Raw genomic sequence first — 16,447 nt, forward strand, 5'->3', positions numbered from 1 at the left:
ATGAACTCAAAACCACTTACACAGCCTATGATATCCAAGCTCATATACCTCTCTCTGCAGGACAACCAGATTTGGGAAATGGGAGAACATGTACTAGAAACCTGCATCTAGAGAGCTGCACGGGAACGGGAGAAGTGGGGATCCCCTCCAGAACCTCTGGGATCCTGTGGGGATGGATCTGCTTTGTTTGGGGCTCTTGCAGGTATGGTACCTTTCTCCGGCATAGGGTCATATCCAGCCACAATCGCTTACTCTTTTCAGGCTGCCAGCAACATTCCTTTCTCCATGCTGCTGCGGCTGATCCAGAAACCTTCCCTCTGAAGCATTTTGCATTAGAGGAAAGGCTTCCTGGTCAGCTGTTGATAGCATGGAGGAGCAAAGTGACGCTGCCGTCGGCAAGAAGAGAAAGGCTGGTAAGACACTGCATGGGCTAGGGGGGATGGAAAGAGATGCGGCATGGGATGTGGGGAGGGAGGGAAAAGATGTTGCATGGGCTACCTGCGGCTCTTCTCCCATGCCCCCCCCCAGACCTACTAAAGTACTTGGTGGTCCAGCAGGGGTCTTCGTAGCAGGAGCACAGCCCACTCGCTCCTGCCTCCTCGCAGCTGCAGTGACCCACGGTACTACAGGAAATGCCACGAGCACCAGCAAAAAGTTGTGACAGCCATTTTAGAAGGCAGCTGCAAGGAGGCAGTGAGAGGGCTGCGCTCCTGCCACAAAGACACCCGTAGACCACCAGGTACCATGGTAGGCCTGGGGGGGACCCTACCTATACATGGTGAAGTGGAGGGGTACGGGGATACTGTAGGCTTGAGCTGCCATGAGAGGGCCATGCTCCATCCCCAAAGATCCCCCCTGCTAGATCCAGTATCTAGATAGGCCCTTGGGGTGGGAGGGGGAATTGTGGGTCGAGAGGGAGATCAAAGGTTCGGAGCCTGGAGAGGGGAGAGAGCCTTGGTTATGGGTTGGGGAAAGGGAGAGGGGGAGGGATAAGAGGTGCAGGAGCTAGACCTTGGGGAGGGAAAGGCCCTGCCTGTTAACAGTGCTTCCTCTGCTCACCGGCTGCCTCTACTGCTTCGGGTGAGGGGGTTGTCAGGATTGTCTCTGCTGCTGCGGATGAGGGAGGGAGTGGGTTGTCAGGTCTGGCTCTGCTGCTTCGGGCAGGAGAGGGGCTTGTTGTCAGGACCAGCTTTGCTGCTTTGGGTAAGAGATGGAGGGGATATTGTCAGGACCGGCTGCCATGGATTATGGACCCATAAGTGTGAAGGGGGGGAGGAGGAAAGGACATGGATACTGGTACTGCAGGGTGAAGGGCAGGGGAGATGGATAGATGTTGGACCCATAAGTGGGGGGGGGGGAGAAAGTGACCCAGAAAGGGAAGAACAGATGCTAGACTCACAAGTGGGGGTGGGGGGATGATAGAGTGAGGTGGGAAGGGAGACAAAACTATTTTTACAGTAACTCTTAAGCAACCAGAAACTACAGTTATCCACCAATCCCCATGGGTGCAAGATAGCAAAGTCTATTGTACATCAAATATTAATAAACAGGCCTCAAAGCTCCACAGGAATCCAACAATCAAACATTGGATCAATCTCCCAAAGGAATTCCCAATATTCTCATTGGCCAAACAGGCCATTGGGAAACAGGCTGGGAAGAAAAATACTGTCACAAAATCAGTTAATACTGTAATACAAAATACTCAAAAATTCAGTCACTACATATAAAACAAAAAATTCTCAAACAGAGCACATTACAAAAACAAAAAGGAAGAGACCATCAAACTTATCATATATTGCAGTCTTCCTTTCGCTTCTTCATGCGAAAGCTGATGATTGTAATCCACAAAGGCATTAAGATATTCAATCTATACAGACTTCTGCATCGGAATTTCATACACTCTCCAAAACTCGACAAGGGACCTTGTTTTGCTAGCTGCTGCATCAGGAGAAGGAGACTAATACACATCATTATCAGCTCAATAACTGCAAAATGGCCCCATATTTAACACATATGCCAATATTGAGGTCACTCCAGATACAGAAATAGTTTTTCTGGATGTGTTAATTTGAAAACAGAATGGTAAATTATCTACTTCTATTTACTCTATTGACAAACCTTGACCGTCGAAGCAATTCTTCTGGCTGCTGGTCAGATGGATCACGATTGATCATGATCATGGACTCCCAGCCCTTGAGATTCCTCATGCAGCAACGGGAGGAGAAACTACACTATACTCAGGGGCCACACAACCTGCATTCAAGCCTCTGATGAAATCAGCAAGTGAGTCACTCCCAGGAGGATGGACCCAAAGCTCCTGAAGGGATGGATACAAAGCAGGCTGGCTACACAGATACTCAATGAGATGGCCTGGGAGCAGCAGTCCACCAATGTGGGACTTCGTCCCCTCCCGGCGGAGTAAGCCCAAGAAGGGGACCTTCGAGCAACAAAGCCATGAAGAATTTCAAAAATCTGATGGAAAAATACCCAAAATTAACAAAAAGAAGCAGAGTAGAGTAGATCAGAATACACCTTCTGAGTTTGCTTTCAGAAGGAAAAACTGAAGAGGGAGCTGGTCGACACTGCTCGTATTATTCGGCATTACTCAACTTACCAGCATGCATTTGAAAGTCTCCGATGTACAGTAATTAAACAATTGGATATGACAAATTGTGGTGGGAACTTGAAGAAATGGTTAAAACAAATGGAACAAAGGATGATTTTTCAATTGGGTATGGTTGAACCTTTTGGATTAAATACTACAATAGAGTGGAAAGCTTTTTTTAAGTAAATTGTAGGAAAACCCTGGTAAGTTAAAAGTGTCCCTTTAAAGAAGGCTCTCTTGACCAGCTGACTGGAATGATGTCAGTATTAAATGTGGGGTTATTTGGCAATTATTGAGCCAATATGATGTGTACTATTCTCCTTCTCCTGACGCAGCAGCTAGTGAAACAAGGTCCTACGTTGAAAAGTTTCGGATACTGTATGAAATTCTGATGAAGAAGTCTGAATATCTTAATGCGGGGGTCTCCAAAGTCCCTCCTCGAGGGCCAAATCCAGTCAGATTTTCGGGATTTCCCCAATGAATATGCATGAGATCTATGTGCATGTACTGCTTTCAATGCATATTCATTGGGGAAATCCTGACTGGATTCGGCTCTCGAGGAGGGACTTTGGAGACCCCTGTCTTAATGCCTCTGTGGAGTACAATTATTGGCTGATGCATGAGGAAGCAGAAGGAAGACTGTGTAATATACAATGATTGATGGTTTCTTCCTTTCTTTTTGTTTTTGTAATATGCTCGGTTTGAGAATTTTTTTGTTTTTTGTTTTGCATCTATTGACTGTAAATTTTTGAGTATTTTATATTACACTATTAACCGGTTTTGTGCCTGGGAATATTTTCTCCCCGTTGGTAGATTTTTATTCCCAACCTGTTTCCGGTTTTGGCCAATGAGAATATCGGGGACACTTTTGGGAGACTGATCCAATGTTTGACTGTTGGATCACTGTGGAGCTTTGAGGCCTGTTTATTAATATTTGATGTATATTGTTCATGGTCACTAACTGCAAAACATAAGTAGGCTGGTTGTTTATTTATAATGATTAGCACTCAGTCACATCATTGGATGAGATTTTAAGAGAAGTAAATTCACAGTGCTTTATATGAACTCTAGTCCAGCCTGAAATAAGATTCCAGTGACACAACAGTATGCAAAAAGCAATGAAGCTGACCTAGTCATTTTTTTAAAATCAAATATTTTATTGGCATCTCTATATAAAACGTACAATAAAAACAATGAATTTTAAAAGCATCATTAAGGTGTAACAAAAGTACAAACGAGGAAAAGACAGAAAAAATTCTAAAATATAGGAAAACTGCAGTTTGCTGCTGTAGGGGTTGAACCTTTAAGGCAGTGTCTCTCAAAATTTTTTAGCTAAGACACACTTAGGGCTCCTTTTACAAAGGTGCGTTAGGGCCATAATGCGCAGAATAGTGCACGCTAAAATGCCCCGCATGCTAGCCACTATCGCCTCCTCTTGAGCAGACGGTAGTTTTTCGGGTAGCTCGCACTAATCCGGTGCGTGCCTAAAAACACTAGCGCACCTTTGTAAAAGGAGCCCTAAATGGAGCAAATGTTTTTTGCGGCACATTATAACTGAAATTATAAAATTGTAAACCAACAAAAAATTAAATTTGAGACTTATTTATTTAAAGTTATTTAAGTAACAGTGAAACTAAAGTAGATAGAATACAATTGCTAATCAATGTGATGTATGTGCTCGTTTTTGAGTACAAATTAACTCAAAATGCTGTTCTATAGTCGACAAGCAAACACGCATTTCATCATCCACCATCTGCAGTCTCTCTCTTTTTTTCGATGTAATGTCTGTCAAAGCTGAAAACCAAAGTTCACAAAGATAAGAAGATCCAAATGGTAACAAAGCCTTGATTGCTTTGTTGCTCAAGTTAGGACAGCTACTGCATAAAAAATAAAAATTACTTGACGTTAGTTTTCAAGGATCAATCATGCCAAAGAATGATGCTTGTCTGGGTGGTTGTATCCTTACACACACTCATAGCATGAACATGTCATCTAGTCTAGTGTATACTTATGAAGAGAATTTTTAAAAATAAATAAAATTCTGGAATCTCTCATGGCACACCGTTTGAGAGACACTGCTATAATGGTTCCAGGGCTTCTGTCTACTCAGCGCAAAGGGCTGAGTTTAAGTGGAAAGCAACTTCAGCAGCATTTTGTCTGGTCTTGCTTCAAGTCTCAAGGTATTTCTTATGGCAATTTAATATCCCATTCCCTACCCCCTTGAGCACCACAATTTCAAATCCAAACTGGACTGATAACCAACAACCTAAGCTCTATACCAAGTTCTTTCAAGTCAAATGCAACTGTTCAAAAGATAGTGGGAGGAGGGGGCTGCCATGAGAGAGGCACAGAAACAGAGACTAGAACTAGGACTTCTAGTTTTCTTGTTCTTGATAATAGCTGGGAAATCCCAATGCAAACACTCCTGATCAGGAAACTAGGTTTTCAGGTTGACAACTGCCTTATTACCGAAGGAACCATCCTCTCTCTCCCTCCACGGTCCTGCCAAATTCAGAGGCAGTGGCTGTTCCCACAATACTGAGCAGAAGGAAAACCCAGCCACAAGGAACAGAAATCTGAAACAGTGTTGTGTGGAGCAGGAGACAGAGTGCCAGAGGAGATTACTAAGATGACTGAGGGAAAAGATGCTGGAGATTGAGGACTGAAAGAAAACCTAACTGCAAAGGATGAGGCAGCTTCAAGACTGCAGGCAGACAACCAAGACAAGAGAGACTGGATGAGGAATGAGAGTAGCCTGGAACAGTGAGTGGGGAATGTGATGAGGGTGAACATGAGAGTAGATACCAATTTTTAACTCTGAGACTTGTCATGTCAAAAATAGAATAACCTAAGCATATTCCTAAAATTTAATCTCATGTGGGAACACCAAACACACAGAATTTTAGTACCCTCCTCAAATCCCTAGTTAATGTGAAAAAACATCTAAATTTACTGTTTACAATTCAGAAGCCCTTACCATATCACAGAAAGCCATCCATATGATCTGATAAGCCTGATCAAATTGAAGTTAAAAATCAGAGTTGGAGCGAACCAATAGTTAAACAGAGTTTTGTGTCTTCCTTCAAGTTTTGGCAGCCAGTATTCTTACAAACTTCAATGCATCCCTTCTTATTGGAGACATTCACACAGCTCCCATAGATACCCTCATGACAGGAAATGGTGTTACATCTGTAGGATGCCAAAGATCTCCATGGCACAGTGCTTCATTTACAGATGGCAGGCATCAGACAGGCAAGTAATCAATTCAGCAAGCAGTGAGGAGCAGAAGAGAGCCAGAGTGCAACCAATGAAAATCATGTTAGACTGCACTGATTTCTCACCACTCTGCTGAAATACATCCTTTTGTACTATTAAACAAAATCAGAAGGGTGGCAGCATACCAGGTAGTGAGAAAACTGAAGACATTTCCTTAGCACAAGCACTTTCTTCCCACTCGGATTCATGGCTCCTGCTTGGAGCAGCGGAACAACAGTTATGCAGAGAATATTCTGGTTAAGAAGATTCACCAGGGTGCATGAGTAGATTCTTCACCCTAGAGGGTCAACAAGAACTGTCTGTGGAGTTCTGACTAACAGTGAGAACAAATGTAAAAAAAAAAAAAAAAAGATAAAAGCGTTAAAATGAGGGTTGTAGAGGCAGGAAGCAAAGACTCTGAATAGAAAGGTTTCCTTTATCAGCATTCCTAAATATGTGTATGTCTATCTGTGATGATCCAGTGACCTGATGGATAAAGCAGAGCTCCAAAAATATGTCCAGAGGACCCTGAGCCAGTCACATTTTCTAGGATATCATATGAATCCACTATAAATATGCAGGAGATTAAATTTACATACACTGGAGCCCAACTGTATTCCATGTGAGTATCCTGAAAGCTTGACTGGCTGTGGCTTCTTCCGAACATGTTTCAGAGGCCCTTGCTAGAGCCAGGCACTGTGAATTCCAGTCCCAAGCAGGTCACATATGAAATTCTACTTAGTGAACCTGCTGTTAAGTCCTGGTATAGAACACTACATAATTACTTGAATACATAAAAGTAACTAAATCTTGCCCAACCTCTCTTATCAAGCTCTTATCTTACACCACATCTCTCTGCTACCCACTGAATGATCCAGCCTCCCATCCCTAAACTAAAAGAAAACCCAGGTCACCTTCTTCACCGATGTCAGACTGTGGCAGGTCAAATTTATTCCAGTTCATCATGTACATCAACTGAGCGAGGAAGGTGCCTCCCTTGTGCTGACAAGAAAATAAATTCAAAATAATGAGCACCAAGTAGCAGCAGCCATTTGAACTGTTCAAGAAAGGTTTGGGAACAGGTCTGAAAGAGAACCAGCTTGTGAACTCCTGCCTCCAGAAGCCAGCATCAGTCTGACCTGCCTAGATCAGCCTCAGCTGGCTCAGTGTCAACTCTGTTTTGCCTCAGTCTCATCCCATTCTCTGACAGCAGCTGTAAGGGAATAAACTCCTTGGTGACTTGAAAAGCTGTTCCCACAGTGCACTGGAAGAAAAACAACTCGGGTTCTTCTATTCTCAGCTTTCCAGCTCACCCCCAAACATGAGGCTCAGAGTGCCTGCTTATCCCAGGAGGGGTCCAGAATGCACAAATACTCACGTATAGGCTCCAAAACAGGTCTGTCTGCTGCTAACTCAACTGTGATAAATGATATCAACATTCAATCGATACAAGCAGAAAACCAAACAGCTCTTTTGATGTGGTCCACCAACACTGGAACAATTCCCTTGGGTCTATGTTCAGCTCTCTCAGTGAAGAGGAGAAGTGCAGAATGAATTAAGCACTCGCCCAATTCAGGAGTTTCAGACTAAGGCTGTCTGGACTGACCCACAGACTGTATACCAGATAATGAACTGGTAGAATCACTTGTTGAAAGGATTCAGGAACAAAAGGCAACATTTACACAAGGACTACAAGAATGCCATGAAAACCCTTTCTTCCTCCATTTACAGGAGAAAGCACTGCAGCATATTTAGCTTAAAATTGTGAATTATTATACTTGGTAGCAGGTCTCTGAGAAGCAGATACTCAATGAAAGCTTAGTGGCAACAGCTCTTCCTCCTCTCTTACCGCTAGGACAAATGACCCTCTTTGGAAGTTCGGAAAGCTGGCTGCTGCTCACAATGTGCAGGGAAGAGAATTTTACAGGTGCTAAGCAGCCATCATGAACGTTCCATGCATGTTCTGACCCCAGCTTGCTAACTCTCTGCCACCCCTCAGCCCCATCCAATAGATTTCATGTGGCAACAAACGCAGATCACAGCTGGCAAATACAATTTCATGTAAATCCACTAGGTTGTATCACAGGAAGGCATTATATAAAATCCTTTTTTTTTTTAACTCTTTAAAATGCCTGTCTGAACTTACTGTCAAACTGTGAAAGGGATTTTGACCAGCAGGAAATTGAACTGAAAGCAACAACATTAATTTCAGGTCAACAACATGCACTTGTCAAACAAAAAGGGAACTGAAGAAAATGTTTCTAATTGCTGGGAAGCATTGTTTTTGGCATAAGTGGAATTCTTACTCCAATCCTGCAGATATGGAGACCACAGAGCTTGCATGGAGGGAGATGAAGCTATGTCTTCCTTTCTAAGTCCTTTAAGAAAAACAAGACTCCATCTTCTAGCATGCAGTGAGCTAAAGCCAGGGCTGGATTAACTTGGTCCCCTTTGGGTTGATGCTAAACATCAATTACTTGGATAGTGAACAAATGTTCAGCTGCCTTCTGATTGGCTTGCCTGGGACTCTGGTTACAGACCAAGGAGCCAGAGACTTGCACTCAGATAATTTTATTTAAAAGGAAGGCCTAGAAACATTCAACATTTGTCTGTGCTAGAAAAGCAGGGAGAGATGCAAGCACCAGCACACAGCGTTGTGTACTGCATAGTTGAACCTGTATTCCTTGAACACCGTCATCACTCTACCACCAGAGAGAAGTAAGAAAAACAAGGTAACATTAAGGTCACTTTTCTCTCTGCTTGGTCTCCAAAGCTACAGAAATCCTTTTTTTGGCACAAATTCAACTGGCATCAGAAAGGCAGAACACTTTCTCAGTACTCCTCGAAACACCACTCCACAATGCCAGACAGACACTGGACATTTCCCCATGTGCCAAACAGTCCCCACTTTGTAACAGCGAAATTGCAATGAGTAGAAATCATTAACTTATTTCAGAGGGCATGTTTACATCAGTCCTAAGCCAAAGCTTTAAGTTCCTTGGGCTCTCTTCAGGGAATGCAAGCAAAGTCATTCCTTCAACCACTGCTCAGCAAACATAGCAAGCCACAGAGCAGAGGAAGTAAATAACTTATTACTGGCTCCTATTCAATCGGAGCTCCTCAGTTGAATCATCCTATCTCAAGTGAAGGCATTGCAGGTTGTGCAAAATACTGCAGCACAACTGATTTCAGAGGTATCTAGTTATGTGCATGTTTCGCCAGTGTTAAAACAATTACACTGGTTACCAGTGGAGTTCAGGATTGAATATAAAGTTCTGACAATTGTGCATCAAATGATCTATGGAAAAGTGCCTTGGTATTTTAACACAGGTACTGAGGAGATATCTGCCAACACATTCTCTAAGATCTGAAACAACAGCTGGAGAGACTCATTATAAGAGGAGAGACAACAGCAACATCAGTTGTAGGTCCACACATTTGCCAGGTTATCTAAGATTATGTAAGAAGCTGAAATCTTTCAAAAAGGAATTGAAAACTTATTTGTAGAAACATTTTTTTAGAGCAAAATGCTATTGAAGCATTTTTTAGATTGAAATGTTTTTGCAAGACTTTTGTACTTAAATATTATTTGAAAGAGGGAGTGACCATGTGTGGTTATTTGATGTAGTTTTGTCTTGTTATGAAAATTATGTGTAACATTTTGTGTTTGTTTTATTGTAATGCGCTTAGGCTATAAGCGGAAAAGAAATTTCAAAAATAAATAAATGCTAGTCTCCTCCCCACCAGTAGTACTGCTTTCACATTTGATAATGCCACATCATTCTGTAAAGCTTTTAACCAAGCACCAGTATAAAGAAATAATTTTCCTATTTCATCTCTTCAGTCATCCAGCACGATCTGGTTATACACATCCTCTTACTACTCTAATACCCAGTGTTCTCTCTTATCCCCAGGGGGTCTTGTGCTGCCTCCTCTCCCCTCTCTGATCACTGTTGATTTTCCATACTCAATGAAAAGGAACCTGCACATCAATAATATACCCTGAAACATTAATATGTTGTGATAGCTCACTAGATCAGGCCAGTCCTTCACCAGATTAACGGGTTTAAATAGGGATGTGCAAGGACAAAAACAATTTGATGCGTTTTTTTAAATTTTCCAACGATTTCCAGATTCCAGGGTATTATTGGGTTGTTTCACATATTTATTTTTAATGTACATTCATGCTCTCTAGACTCCTTTTTAAAGCAAGTATAAATCAATTGTACGTGCATGAATTCACAGGGATATATACACATGTTTAGTCGATCTGTATACACTAACGTTTTTAGGTGTTTAAGCTAATAAACGCGCATTCCTACATTTTATGTCCACGATGCATGGAATAAATGAGACTAGAAAATATGTTTGCCAAGGAAAACTAGTACAATGCCGCGTTACTATGCTTACACCCAAGCTACCTTTCACAACAATTTTTTTTTTTTTTAATATTTGCACTGAATGATTCTCAAAAATACCAAGTCCCTCGCATTCGACAGTCCTCCCACTTTTACACGCCAAGCACTCCTCGGCACCGAGGACCCCCCACCCCCGCCCGTCCTCACCCCTCCCCCGCGGTCTGCCTGCCATCCCTCCCTCCCTCTCGCTCCTCTCCCCCGTCCAGCTTATCTCCACGTCCGCAATCTAGCACCTCTCCCTCGATCTCCAACTGACCCTCTTACCTTTAAACTCATGTCTGAGGTCGCCCGCGACCAGCCCCGCCGTTTTCTTCCTCCGGTACCCCCCACCCTCCCCCCCAGTGCAACTTTTCTCCTTCGGCCGCGTCCGGCCCTGCCGGAAACAGGAAGTCGCATCAAAGGGGGTGGGACGCCGGAGAAGGAAGGAGCGCGTCGCAGGTGGCGGGACGCAGAGAGGTAAGAAAGATGCGGGGCCGGTCGTGAGTGAACTGGAAGACAAGCTAGAACGGGAGGGAGGGAGAGGGGTGGGGCTTGGGTTTGGGAGACAGAGTCGCCTGTAAGTTGTGTGTCTTCTTCTTTCGCTTTGCCTTTCACCGGGGGGGAGGAGGGGGGACGTTGATACTTTGGAGTGGCTTTTCACCTTGTTGAGTCCGTGTTGAGGTTGTGGCGGAGCTGCCTGGAGGAAGGGTGGCGAGATCCGTCCTTAGAAATTCCTAAGGAGCGAACTCCCGTCCCGTTAAATCCAGAGCCTACTTTGAACTCCGCCTGACACCTGTCCGGTAAAGGTATCTGTTCGCAGGCTGGTGATGCTCAGGTTACCCGATTTCAGGTGGCGATTTAGGGACATCCTGGATCTTTGAGCAACCTAGTGGTGGGAACAAGGATTTTTAGGGGGCAGGATCCGGTACTACAAATCCCACACTGCTCTGGCACGTAAGTTTAGAACCAGGATTGGAGGGGGAAAAAGTCTCCAGCCTGAAATTGGGTAACTTGGTATCTCTGTGTGAAGGGTCTCTCTCTCGCCTCCTTCATTGCGCTCAAGTTTACACAGGCCTACATCTATACATTTTCACACGTATTGTCATGGAATAAATACAATACTTTTCTATGCCCTTAAGCTTTATTTTACTGTTGTTGCAATTTCGAAAAAAGATTTTTCAATTTTAACCACAGTTTGAATATAATTTCCAGAAACACTTTGTGTGTGTGTAGCATGTTTTTCACATGTGGAAATGCTGTTATAAAACTGTTTTGAATGAATATGCATGTGGAGGTTCATGTGCCAGTATTTTTAAGAGGTTTGCCTATAGGTGTTCCTGACATCTGCATTTGGTTGGAGCTGTTCTATAACCTGTATATTTTATTTTTGAAATTACAAGAAGTATAATTAAGCAGAGAACATTTGTACAGAAAAGGACAAATAATTAAACATAATTTACAGGAAATCAGAATTATGCATCTGAAAGGACCCCCCCTCAAAAAAACCCAAACAAACAAACCACAACATCTAAATCATGTCCATAACATATAAGGAGGAAAGATTTCAAATATGCAAACTATGAAATATAAAAGAAATTCTGTAGAAAGATAAGGGCAGATTAATTAAACTTCTCTAATACAAACTTCATTGTGATAACCTATCCATTACCCTAAACAGGCACTAAAACTGTGGTGTTTGCAAGTGTTTTTGCTGCCAAAAAAACTCAACTGTGCCAATTGAAAATATATATATATATATACTTAGTATAGTAACACAGCAGATGACAACAGAAAAAAACGCTCTTGGTCCATCTAGTCTGTGCAACAAGGTGACCGTAATCCTGCCCACCACTCCATGTAGGCTTAAGTCAACCATATTTAAATGCTGGTTGTTAAGTCACCATTATGTCAACCAAACATGATGGGGTTGATAAGTTGAATACTATGTAGAGAATGAAACAGGGCCACATTTTCCCCATCCCTGTGGGATCTCTCTATTCCCATCCCATCCCTGTAAGCTCTGTCCCTGCCCCATTGCTGCAAACTCTGTCCTCATCTGCCCAAGCCTCAAACACTTTAAAATCATGTGTTTGAGGCTTGTGCAGTTAAGGCATGGCTTGCAGGGATGGGGATATTGAAATCCCTAAATTTGTAGTACACCACCTATCAGTCAAGATACCTTCTCCTCCCTCCTAAGCTGCTCCGTCTCCCTACTTGCAGTATGTGACAATAAAATGATCAATACACTGGAGTTGTCTAACCACATGTCTCTAGCCAGGTGTGGGACTCTGTTCCCCCATGCTGGATTTGGCCACTCTTTTTTGTGTCTCACCATGTGCGGGACACAGACCCTGCAAGTCTGTCCAGCTTCAGCCTCTGTTCCCCCATGCTGGATTTGGCCACTCTTTTTTGTCTCTCACCATGTGCGGGACACAGATCCTGCAAGTCTGTCCAGCTTCAGCCTCTATTCCTCCATGCTAGATTTTGCCACTCTTCTTTGTCTCTTGCCATGTGCAAAAGACATACTATACAAAGCTATTTGGCATCAGCCTCTGTTAAAAAATCTAAACTGCCTAAACTTAACCGCAGTGAAAGTTTGAGTCTCAAGTGGTGTTGCTGAGGTCTTTGGAAAATGAAAACATTTAAATAAATATCAAATATTGAAGGATTGATTTAACAGAAATTTAAAAAGTATTGATATATAGACTGCTGGAGATAAGATTATTTGCCAGTATTTGTGTGGATTCCCAAAATATCTGAAACCTTAAGATCTCCCCCATCTCCAGATTCATTGGATCTATTCCACAGTTGTCTTCTTAGCTATAGGTTGAAAACATGCTTGAACAATTGATGGAAGATTATCAGGAGATAACTTTTAATGCCAACTTTTAATGCCTTAGTCATATGTTGTTTCAAGAGTTCCCTACTGGACCTCAAAGAGACCCTTGGAAAACTTTAACATCCACAAGTTAGTAGACAACACTTGATTTTTCAAATGTTCTAACATTGATCTCAAATTAGTAGTATCTTTTATAACCATACTCTCAGTATCTTTCATTATTGAAGCTTTAGTTTTTAAATCTTCCACTTTTATCCCAGGACAAGCAGGCAGGCTATTCTCACATATGGGTGATGTCATCAGCGGAACCCGGATATGGAAGCTCGCAAGCAGACTTGCTTGAAGAAACTAGAAGTTTCGAGTTGACCGCACCGCGCATGTGTGAGTGCCTTCCCGCCCAGCGCAGGGCGCATCTCCTCAGTTATCAGTTTTCCACAGAGCCGAGAAGTCTGTCTTTGACTCTCTGCGTTTAACTTCGTTACTTTGTGCCTTCTCTGAACCGTGGTTTGTCTTTTTTTCTTCACAAATCGCTGTTCTTATTTTATTTCTTTTATTTCTAGTTTTAAAAAAAAAAAATTTTTTTTTTCAATCTTCCGTCCGACTGCTGGGGCAGACCGCTCGGCCGCAGCCCAAGGGCTTCGATTTTGCGGCGGCCATTTTTCCTTCTATGTCCCGGCCAGTAACGGGTTTCAAGAAGTGTAGCCAATGCCAGCGTGCAATTTCCCTTACGGACCCACACCGTTGGTGCCTCAAGTGCCTTGGGTTGGATCATCAACCGAAGTCGTGCGAGTGCTGTGCTATTCTTAAACCTCGAGCCCTTAAACGTCGTCATCTTTTGGTGGAGAAGCTCTTCGGGATGGATTCTTCCTCCGATCCCTCGACTTCACCTTCGACCGAGACTTCTACTGCTTCCACCTCGAGCCTCATCATACCTTCCTCATTTGCAGCGGCTCTCTCTTCGACGACATCTGCTGTATCTTCCCCTGTTGTCTCAGGTCAGATAGCTCAGCAGAAAGTTCCAGCGGTGGTGCTTAAAGTGCCTAAGATTTCCAAGTCAAAGCACATTTACACTGCCTCGGTGGAGCCTCCAGCCAAAGCAGGTGGTCCGGTTTCAGACGCAGATCCATCCTTGCCGGCTTCTTTCCAGACCATGTTGGAGAAGCAATTAATTCAGTCCCTTATTAATAAGGGACTGAAGCTTCTTCCTCTCATCCAGCCTGGGCATTCTGCAGACTCCCGCGAGGTCGAGTCGCTTCCTCTGTCTCAGTCTGAGCTTACACACTCTTTGCATGGAGCTGAGTCTCTGCGAGTGTCTGGTCTGGCATCTAAGCATGTGAAGCAAGGAGCAGAATCTTTGCAAGTGCCTCGGCAGGAATCCTCACGCTCTATTCAAGGAGCAGAGTCTTTGGGAGTGCATCGAGGTTCCTCCATCAAGCCTCTGGAGCTTCAATCTACAGCCTCCAGTCCTATCCATTCTTTGGTGGCATTGGCTGCTTCTGTCTCAGAGGTGAAGTCTCCTCGATCTTTGAGATCTGCTTCCAAGCACCGTTCTCACCGACGATCGAGGCCTTCATCGAGGCATACTTCAAGACATAGTTCTTCTTCAAAAGAATGTCCATCTTCCACTAAGCCTCGATCTACTCCTACTTCGACTAGACCGCCAACTCCTCGATTGAGGTCTCCACTTCCACACCTCGAGGATGCAGCTGTTTCCATTGCTTCATCCAAGTGTCCATATTCTTATGATGACTTTTTTCCTGCCGAAGCTTCATCTTCGACCCACGCTGCCTCGACGACCTCGAGTCCTTCTCAAGGCAAAGCACTGGCGGATCAGCTATCTTTCTCAACTTTTCTTCGTCAGATGGCTGTTGACTTGGATCTTCAATTAGATGCTGATTCCAAATACTCTGAGGAGTACCTCTAAGTCATGCATCTACCTCAACCTCCGGCAGAGTCACTTAAGCTTCCTCTTCACAAGCTTTTGTCTAAGGCTTTTGCCAGATGCCTAGAGACTCCTTATACCATACCAGCCATTCCAGGCAAATTGGACTCTAGGTATAAAGGGTTTGACAACTCACAGTTATCTCATCAATCCCTGCTTGTGGAGTCCTCCTTAAAGAGGTCCCATCCTTCCAAGGTTTATGCCACCGTTCCTCCTGGAAGGGAAAACTATGGACAAATTCAGACATCGCATCTATCAAAATTCTATTATGTCTTCTAAAGTCCTCAATTATAATTTTCATTTTATTACTTATTTTATTATTTAGAGTTCCTCATAACTCTTTTACCTAAATTTATGAGTTATTTGGATACTCAGAAACACTTTGAATTTCAAGAAATCATTGCTTCTTTATCACAACTCAGATTACATCTCCTTCAGTCGTCTTATGATGCCTTCGAGTTGTCTGCCCAGGCAGCTGCTTGCTCTGTAGCCATGCATCGCCTTATCTGGCTTCGTACCATTGACATGAACCCTAATCTCCAGGACTGCTTGGCCAATATTCCTTGTGCAAGCAATGACCTCTTTGATGAATCTATCGAGGCAGCCACCAAGAAATTGTCTGAACATGAAAAATCCTATGCTTCTATTGTCAGACCTAAGCCAAAGCCAGCTCCTGCCAAGCCTGCATGCCCTGCTCCTATTTACCAGAGGCGTTTTGCTCCAAGGATGGCTCCTTACACTTGCTCTCCTCCTAAGAAACAGCAGCCTCAGAAGCAACAAAAATCTCAACCTTCTGCTGCACCTAAGGCTACTCAGCCTTTTTGACTGTTTAAAACAGAGCATAACCTCCACCATTCTGACTCTGACTTCTTTTCCCCCTATAGGAGGTTGTCTCCATCATTTTTACCACCGATGGATAACAATTACATCCGACCTCTGGGTACTGACCATCATCAAGGAAGGATACTCTCTTCATTTCACTCAGGTTCCACCAGAGCTTCCTCCAAGAGAGTATCCTTCCAGTCCATTCCAGACCGCCCTTCTTCTTCAGGAAGCTCAAGCTCTGCTTCATCTCCATGCCATCGATCCAGTTCCTTTGGAACAGTAGAACAGGGGATTTTACTCCTGTTACTTCCTTGTTCCGAAGAAGACGGGCGATCTGCGGCCCATTCTGGATCTCAGGGCTCTCAACCAATTTTTGGTCAAGGAAAAAATTTGCAAGTTCTTCCAGAATTAATCCAGCTACCTCTCCTCTTTTGTAACCAAAAAACCCCCCCATAAACTGTTGTAACTTCACTGGAAATGTCCAGTTAGCTCTTTTGTAATCCGCCTTGAACTGCAAGGTTTAGGCGGAATAGAAGTCCCTAACATAATGTAATGTTATCCCTGGCATCCCTTTATCCCCTTCT

At 43.5% G+C, this 16,447-nt stretch overlaps 1 protein-coding gene across 6 annotated transcripts in view; it reads right to left on the minus strand.

The window, feature by feature from the left end:
* The window catches only part of WBP1 (WW domain binding protein 1), a 61,807-nt gene extending 51,104 nt beyond the window's left edge, over nucleotides 1-10,703 (minus strand). Inside the window, exons 1-3 of one of the 6 annotated variants that reach the window (XM_033954703.1) lie at nucleotides 10,543-10,607; nucleotides 6,775-6,862; nucleotides 6,007-6,194 (exon numbers count right to left, since the gene is read on the minus strand). In XM_033954703.1, the coding sequence (XP_033810594.1) occupies nucleotides 6,007-6,069 (63 nt within the window). In that variant the 5' untranslated portion in view covers nucleotides 6,070-6,194; nucleotides 6,775-6,862; nucleotides 10,543-10,607. The other 5 variants (XM_033954710.1, XM_033954717.1, XR_004540336.1 and 2 more) reach the window with 5 other exon arrangements.
* Between the last annotated feature and the right edge of the window lie 5,744 nt (nucleotides 10,704-16,447).

Source organism: Geotrypetes seraphini, chromosome 1, assembly GCF_902459505.1.
Source record: "Geotrypetes seraphini chromosome 1, aGeoSer1.1, whole genome shotgun sequence".
NCBI classification, from domain to species: Eukaryota; Metazoa; Chordata; class Amphibia; order Gymnophiona; family Dermophiidae; genus Geotrypetes; species Geotrypetes seraphini.